The sequence below is a fragment of the Orbicella franksi genome, chromosome 9 (assembly GCF_964199315.1).
Source record: "Orbicella franksi chromosome 9, jaOrbFran1.1, whole genome shotgun sequence".
NCBI classification, from domain to species: Eukaryota; Metazoa; Cnidaria; class Anthozoa; order Scleractinia; family Merulinidae; genus Orbicella; species Orbicella franksi.
This window is the reverse complement of record NC_138153.1, coordinates 12003156-12012376: the sequence shown is the minus strand read 5'-3', so window position 1 is coordinate 12012376 and position 9221 is coordinate 12003156. Positions and strand designations below refer to the sequence as shown.

Genomic DNA, 9221 nt, shown 5'->3' with positions numbered 1-9221 from the left:
TTATAATTCTCCTCAAAACAGCTAACTCCCGCCGCCATGTTGGATTCTCCTTTCGTTACCAGTTTCTTTCGCGTTACGAAAAGTTCTCGCGGGGAGACGATTTTACGCGGGAACGTTACGCGGGATCACGTTGTTCATGTATCTCGCGTCAGGCTGGGTGTTTTTGTTTCGTTTCCTCAGAAACGAAACAGTATTGTTTTCAGTTCACGGGTGAACTATTTACATAGTGATTTGTAATATCCAATCAGAGTAAAGTTCGTAATTGTTAATGTAAATACGGTGGAATTCGGTCATCGCAACAAAACGGTGGCGTTCCGAACATTTCAATTGCTGCTTTATTCGAAAATGGGGAACTACGACTGAAACTCTCGTTTCTCGTTATTAAAATACACAAGAAAACTACACAATGGAGTTCTATTCGGAAAAGGAAAAGCAAGTTTATTTTGGATGTAGAGAGACCGCCAGACCACGCGATTTGTCCACTAATGCGATATTTTAAGCCCATGAAAGCAGTTCGTTTTGTTTAGTTCAACGAAGAAATGGTACTGTTTTCCGTTTCAGAGTGATTTATTGACACAGTGAGTATGAATGTTGCCAGCCAGTAACGCTTGTAATTCACAAGGTAAACATGTTCCACAAAAATAACCTGTTGTTGTTTCGTTTCCTCAGAAACGAAACGGTACCCTGTAACAACATAATACATTTACAAATTAAAGGACACATGCATGATATTCTCCTAAGGTGAAAAATACCAAAAAAGTTATTATGATAAACCACAGACGGATTATGAACAACAAACTAGAAAAGGAGCCCCCCTCCCTTTCTTGCAACCTCCGTTACGTAACCCTTTTCAGCATGCAAACTCAGTTTACATTGGTAATTGTACCCTGGGGATTATGCAAATGACAGTATACAAGAATTTACACTTATTCCACCCCATCAGTCTACTCGAGGCAGCGTAAGCGTAGAGGTTGGCTCCTGAAAGCCACGAAGTCAGCCTGATGCAAAATGTCTCACACGCATGCTAATGAGCACGAAGATGACTCGGATCCTGTCCACGGAAAGAGATTGCTTGAGTTGCCCCGGTTTGTCAATTGAGTCATGCTCGTCATCAATTAGGGCAAGTAACTGCCAGGTTCAATTTCTCCCAAGTCTTAGATATTAGTACGATCGTGGGTCAGATTCTTTGAGGAGGAGAGCTGGTCACTCAAAGACTTCAAAACACGTGTGCGAATAAAGAACAGGATTTCTAGCCACCCTAATCACTCGCTCACGATGATTGGGTCTTCCGCTACATTTCTGTCTCATAAGAAGTCAGCCTGGATCTCTGCGTTCTAACACAGAGGCACCACACGGGGTCTCGTGGTGTTCGTACGGTTCTCCCGGAAGAGAACGGCATCTCGATCGAAGATTTCACATGAAACTCTCTTGATCCCTTAAAAACGGAAAAGAACACACTTCTTTCGTCACTGTGTCAAGCTTGATAGATTCAAATGTTTTCATCATGTTTGGCGGTTTTTTGGTTTTGAAATGACGTTTGAACGGTTTTCCGGTTTCTAGGAAGGCCCCCAAAAAATTAATGCCTCTCTCTTGAGGTTTCGAGTGGGATTCAACCGTAGCAGAAACAAAAAAGATTTTTAAGTGGCCCTCTTAAGTCTAAGGAGTTGTGACCTACAGCGTTTCTATTTGCAATGCAGTTGCTAATTTTCATATTCTATACCAATTTGAATAATTACGTCTTCCTCAAGCGTAAAAGCCACAGTCCTAATCAATTCTAATTCCTCAACAGGGAATTAACCAGACTGTAATGAAGCTTTAGATGAATTCAAAGGGGTCTGTTGAAAGAAAAACTCATCCAGAGCAGTAAGTCACGTTTTTCACACGAATTCAGAACAACAACTCTTAAGTAATATACATGAAGTTACCCTAGTATCTGGCGATCAACGCTGAGTGATCAGTAGTAAATGATTCCGTTGCGAAAGCTCGTCGTTTCCCATCGTTTGACAAACTGCACTCACAGTTGTGTAAAGCGTGGATATCGCTAACCAGCGAATAAATCATTATCCTGTGGATGGCGTAGTTTGTTTTGTCAACGCTTATCCACTATAATTATAACGAGTTATCCAGTGGATAGCGTTATCCACACTCTCAGAACAACCGGGGCGCGGAGAAGAACGGCCAACCGTAAATAGATAATGAATAAGGACGCAAAAATGTCTAGAAATAATGAGTGGTTTTCATGCCAAAATCCCATATACTAGGAGGATTCTAGAAAGCTGATTGCCAGAATACTGATTTGCGTTTTCTACGATGGGAAAGGAAGTTACCGAGTCGTAGCTCAAATTATAGTTGTAAAATTATTTTAATGGCGCCTTTCATTTTTCTTTCACCCCTCAGGCATCAGGCATATGTGACTTTGTTACTACATTTAAATGGGAAGGAATATTCCTTATTGAATCCTGAATTAGAACAACACAGCTGCAACCACGACCATCTGCGCAAAGCTAATTAACAGCACCTTGATCAACCAAATTATCGGATTTGATATACACCACAACAAATTAAAGAAAAATAACATTATACTGGGCTCAAGATTTCTGTGAGATGATACTTGCATAGAAATCGAGAGCGAATAGTGTAATTGTTTTAGTAAAGTTCCAAACGAAATTTCTTTCAATGAACTATTTCCAACAATTTCCCTACTTTGTAATAATCTTCGCGTTTAGAGAACTTGTGAGGACTGCATTGTCACTTGAATTTCAAACTTCGGTGCGCGCGCTCATCAATTTGCTTAACAATTTCGAGTTTTTTTGGAAAGTCCAGAAGCCATGAACATCTTTCTTTGAGTGTTCTCTGCAATTAGATTATCCCTTTGTTTCTAAATGTTCACCCAAAACTTCCGGGAAACGAGAAAACATTGTTATTTCGTTTACGGCCTGCGGCAACTGCATACTTCTGGCTGCATAATATTGTACGATAGCTCAGCCAATCAGATTGCAGCATTTGCATTAGTATACTAGTAGAATTCCGGCTACTTAAGTTCTACTAACTTAGTTGGCTCTCTTCGAGCCATGCAGGACGAACATAAGGAAAAGTAATACTATAAGGAGGTAAAATTACTTCAATATGTTATAAAGCTCATGCAAGGCTATATGTGAAGACTCAGTCAGTCGCCCGTTTGAATGCTTGTGAAAATCACCTTGGATCGTCGTCAAAGATACGAAAATCCAAGATCGTTTCACACGCAATCCTTTTAACTCTCTGATCTAGTCTTCATGCAAATTCCTTGTAATAAAAAAAGATTCTCTCGCCAAGTAATATGTGTATAAACAATAGGTGAATGGACGGCCGCGACATAAGCATAAGCATAAGAATATCAAAATCTTGCGTTTTCCTATACTTTTGTTTATGTCGTTAATGTGTCTACTGGGGACATGTTGGCTAGGAAATGCTTTTAGATGATTTATAAGCACTCTTTTTTATTTCAATAGTTTTGAATTTGGAATTTTCCAATTTGGAAGTTCCCAGATATTTTGGAAAAGCCTGTAAGATATAAACTCCAAGATAACAACTTAAAATTCCTCCTTATTACGCAACATGAAGTGCCCTTCATGAACACGAGTGAAGCGACAAGAAAGGTCGAGTGACCGAACAGAGAACGGCAAATCTACAAGTGTCACGAACCGTAGAAGTCGTGTAGGCTAGCCAACCCCCAACCTCGTTCCTAGGGTCTCTCATCTTACCGCCCCCTGGAGCGAGCGACGAGAGGGGCGGTAAGATGAGAGACCCTGGGAACGAGGTTGGTCAACCCCATTTTACACTCAAATGGCTCAGCCGTTTTTGACTTAGATGCAGTAATGTTCATATGCGTAGAAAGATGGTCACAGATTCATAGTATTCGACCAATAATAGGTTGACAGTAGGCGATGTCCATCGGACGTTAACCTTGTGTAAACAAAAGCAAACTTCTGCTTTATGTGCGACGAATGGTGAGAGATCGACTAGAAACACGTCAAATCGGCTTTGGGCCTGCCTTTTACAACAAATAAGGTTAGAACTTTCGAAATTATCAGCTCTGTGTCTATTTCAACTTATTATAGGTCAAGTCATGTGGCGCATGCTAAAATATACGTCTAACCCGTAAATTGAAATTTGACGACGGATGGTCAAATACTTGCGTTTTTCACGTAATTTGAAAAGCTCTCGCGTCGCTCACAATCATTTGCCCAAAGAAATTTTTACAGGAATCTGTAGACCATCCTTCGCGATTCAACCACCAGAAGCTGAATCCATTTGAAGGTTTCGCACATGGTGAAAATTAATTATATTCACGAAGTACTTTTAAGTGAAAGAAATACATGTCTTCGAAATTTTTTGCACCCAAAAAGACATGTACGTTATTGGCCGGCTGGGAGGTCCGTATAGGAAAAAACTGGACCTTTTCAAGCCCGAGGTCACAGTTTTTCACTATACGGACCGACCCTAAGCCGGACAATAACATGTTTAGTGGCATTTAGTTCACCAGTTAAGTTCTCCGAAAGTGTTTTTCCGGTGTGAAATTTCGTGCAAAGATTGAAGTTGTACTACAAAAACAATTTCTGTCAGTCGTTGCGAATCACTCGAAATCAGAGTTTTCTACCGTAAATTGAGTAGCAGATAGCGAGGAAATTCGTTAAGTGTATTCCACAGAAATTCTCTCAAATACAGCAACGATCAGAGAGGTAAACTCGACTGAAATTGAGTCATTTTTTAATTAAAATTGTACAGAGAGAGACAGGCGGGATTACTCGCCATTGCAGCGCCGAGCTACAAATAGCCAAACAAACTCTCACAACTTCAAAAAACTCAATTGAATTTACTTACAGTGACTTTCCTTGCCATTTAAAGGTGAATAGAGATAAACTTGCGTTGATTTATCGTCGATGGAAGTGTAAAAAGGGCGAAAAATTGACGATTACCGCTAATTCGTTCACGAAAATAGATCAGATTCCGCCCGCTGTGGCGGTCCGGGTGGGAAAATTCCGCCCGCTCCTGGAACCAATCAGATTGCAGGATTTCTTGAATTCCGCCCGCTCACGAGCTGAGAAAAAGATAAAAAGCAATATCCCTAAAATCAACCCGGTGCACATTTAAACATTGCAGAAAAATATTTGAGTGTTTTAAAGACGGAAGAATGATGTGGTTTTGCATGCGAGGCTCTCAAACTTGTTCAGTAAAATGGTACGTCAAATGACGATTTTAACGGAATTTGGTAATTTGCCTATTTCTTGGAAATAAAAGGATGTTTTGCAAGAAAAACTATCCAGTAGTTTTTTTCATGCCCTAGCCTATCTACCATAAGAATATGAGCGAAATTGAATTTTCGACCCTTGCCGCGAAATTAAGAATTTGTCTGATTTTTACAGGCAGGCACTCTTAATACCGGGAGCCATTTCCAGTCAAACGTCTATAGCTTTCACTGGTGAGCTGGATTTTGCCCGTAATAGCGAGCGTCAGTAATAGCGGGGTGTCGGCAAGGCGACTGTAAATATTTATGCGTTCTCAGGCCAGTAGGGTGGGGTGGAAGGCTCTCTCTGCCCCCTTTGTATTTCCAACTGTATTAACTCAATAGTACCAAGCTGGTTTGGCATTTTATACATCTAGATTTGACTCCTTTAGGCGTCACTACTTGTCAACTAAAACATTATATTCAAAATGACCGCCATCTTGGGTCCGCAATCCTGGGACAAGTTTTCGAGTTCTTCAAAATTGTCACAGCGGGTCCAAAAGTTGACTCAAAGGAAACACAAAGGATGTAAAAAATGCAAGAAGTGCGACTAGTTTCCAATGAAATCCAAAATCTTACTTAAATAGGAAATGAAGATTAAAACTAAAAATTTTCGTGAAGCACCCATTTGAAACGTCATTACCGGAGAAACGTCAAACAATCAAACAAGTCAAACAATCAACACCAGAAATGTTTTCTGTTGAATATTAGGAAACTTCAACAAAATTTGGCCACTGTAGCTTGAATGTTGTCTATGTGACAAAAATTTAAAATCAGCGCGGGCAAGCTCTGCCCTAGACTAGAACGGGTTATTAAGAAGGCACACGATCAAGGCGAAAGGGTCAACACGTTTGGTAAACACAGTTCAAAACTATTCTGTCGTCTTACTTAAATATATTTAACAACTGAGAACTGTAATGACAGCCATTCTATATACATCTTTGAGTTGAAACCTTAAGAATTTACAGTTAGGTAATAGTTTTTTTCACGATTAACTTTTATCATTTGCATGACAACACACTTCAGTGTGGATAGATGGCAATTTTGGCTGAAACTATACAATATTGCTCGATATTATTACCCCACTGGATGTCAGCATTAAATTGTGATGTAAATGAAAAGTTTAGCCGGAAAAAGGGCTTTTCAACGATCGTCGCTTTTCTTGTCAGTGGTAAAGATACCTTGACAGTGAACTCTCTAAGACAGCAGCTGTCCTCCATTCATTTGAATTTCAAGCTTTGATTAGCGAGCATATGGCAGTGTGCCTTTAGTTGATGTTGGTGAAATAAGCATTAATTCCTCTCTAAATTTCACCGTAGTAGGCGATCTTGTGGGTCTGAGGTAAGCTACTTGAAAAATAAGTCTGCTCGCTCTGTTAGTATCTGTTTGCGTTGGCGAAGCTATCCCTATTACTGCCTTAGTGAAAAAAATGCGACCTGTTTCTCGTTGCTAATATAGCCGTATTCCACTCTCTAGTGGTCTATTTCAAGCTGAAAAATTATCTATTCTATGATTTCAAGAGAAGGACTACCGCTATCTCAACTTTTCCTTGGCGTTTCTAGGACCGTATAATGCAGTAATGAAAATTTGCTTAAAATATTCATTAATAGGAAAGCCCGATATTGAATTGACGAGACCAATAATTGTTAATAAACGAGTTTGCATCTGTGTTCACGGACCATTCTCCAGTCGTATGCCCTTCGAAAATGCATGTTCAGAGTTTTGACATATGTAGGTTACCGTCTGAAACCCGTACGAATACAGGTAGAAAAACAAGTTATTCTGTTTCAAAGCTGCCAAGCCGCAGATGTACATTTGTTCTTGCTAACTGAAGATCAATTGCCTTTGGGCGTCATTCTTCTTTGTATAGAAGCAGAGCCGTGACTTTTCAACTCAAATATACACCGGTGTTTCAGTAAAACTATTTCGAGCGTTCTGCACCCGACTAAAATGAGCACAAGCTAGCGTGTACGCCTCCACAAGGCTATAGTGTATGAGAGTGCAAGTAAAAAAAAATATATCAGAATAGAAATTATTGAATTTCCCAGCCAAGTTTCCATGAAATATGATAATCATGAAAATATGATACCGAAGCAATTCTGTAGCTACCAGTTGTTCCTCATCACACCAGCTGTATGTCATAAATGCAAAAACCACCAGGATGATAAATTATGCTGCTTTGAAGCTACAATAGAGCGTTCTTGTTATTACAGTTTCGCTGATAATTTTGTTCTTTTCGCCAGGATACATTCCTATTTCAATTATGATGTTCGTCAACAACAGCTCAGAAGTCTCTCTCAGTGCTGAGCAGAATGGAATGTGTTTGCTGCCGATTGATTTTAAGGCTATAACGATAACGTATGCTTCTATATACAGCGTCCTTTTGATTGCTTCACTCATTGGGAATTCCCTGCTTATCTTCGCCTCTCTGAAATCTGCTATCACAATGAATCTGTTGATAGCCAACATAGCTGCTTCAGATCTCTTGTTCTCCATAGTTCACTTTCCTCGTGAGATCGTGACTCAGATCAAAGGCTCCACGGCTTTTCTGGTCCATGGGTGGATTGGATCGGTGCTCTGCAAGATAGCTGCCTTCACTACTGATGTTACCATTGCGGTGTCCACACTGTCCTTGATTTTGGTTGCCGCTGACAGGTTGGTGGCAGTTGTATTTCCAAGCGATTATCGTCGAATCACTGTCAAAAAGCGACGGTTTCTCATCCTTTGCACTTGGATTGTAGCAATGGCAATTCATTCTCCATATTTCTACACTTTCCGTTTGGAAACATTCAATGGCGAAACTGTTTGTACCACAAACTGGGAGCCGGCCTTCAATCATGAGTCAACACATACCCGCTACTACACTGCGTTACTAGTAACTGTTCTGATTGTGCCGCTGATAACAGTGTGCGTACTTCAGACCATAACGCTACTGAAACTACGGGACGACGAAATGGAGTCTTTTCGTACCCCCATTGCCAATAAACGACACAAGAAGAGAAACAAAATGCTGCTGAAGATGTCTGTAGTGATCGCTTCGGCCTTTGCATTGTGCTGGCTACCTTTTATTGCTTTTCAGTTTATTCTTCTTTTCTTTCCGAGTTCATTTCCAAATTGTAGTTTAGGTTTTACAATATTTACTCAGTTTGCCATTCTTTTTTCGTTGTGTCATTGCATAGTGAATCCATGTATTTGCTTTACTTTTATGCGCCAGATTCGGGGTGGGCTAAAATTCATAAGGTAAAGAGACACGGGAAGGAAACAGTCTTTTGACAGTTTAATGACATTTACATCTCGTCTACTTGAACCAGGCCACCTAGAAGAAAACTAGTCAATCAAAACGTAAACTGGAAACAATGGATTAGTATCCTTTTTCGTGAGGGCAAGTGAGGGTCTGTTTGACATAGTGTACATAAATACTATCGACTTCTCTATCGACAACTGTTGAAAAGCGCACAAGCGGGATTCCAATTTTGGTTAGAGAACTATTGTTTGTATTCTACAATTAAATACTTTTGGTTTATTCAAGAAAAAGATCGCCTTTGTTCTCAAAAAACGTTCTCATTGGCTAACTCTTTACCAAGTGTCCCGTTTCGAGTAGTCGCACTGCAAAGGGGAAAGGCTTTTCTTCTGTATTTTAGATCCAAACAGAGCTAAAATTGTGACTCAGTCTCTTTCCTTTGGGCAGCAAAATAATGCTACCAAAGCTCAAAAATTAAGACTTAAAAGAAATACTGTTACCATTTTAAGCATGATTTTGAAAATCTCAACAACATATACCGATCATTGGAAACTGAACAATAGTGATTTTACTTTGTAGAGCAGTACTCGACAAATGATTAAAACCCATTAGGAGGTGAGGATGGCTAACGATGGCGAAGATGGAATCGGATTGCGATATGGATTTTGAAAAAGCGTCAGGATGTCAGTTTTTTTCAAGGGTTCAAGTTTGGAT

The 9221-nt window shown here is 39.9% G+C and overlaps 1 protein-coding gene across 1 annotated transcript; it reads left to right on the top strand.

Moving 5' to 3' along the window:
• The first annotated feature begins 7469 nt into the window (after window positions 1-7469).
• LOC145498283 (QRFP-like peptide receptor) lies at window positions 7470-8699 on the top strand. Its single transcript, XM_081478186.1, has one exon. It carries the CDS (start codon window positions 7530-7532, stop codon window positions 8508-8510), a length of 981 nt encoding a protein of 326 aa, XP_081334312.1. The 5' UTR covers window positions 7470-7529; the 3' UTR covers window positions 8511-8699.
• Window positions 8700-9221: the final 522 nt, after the last annotated feature.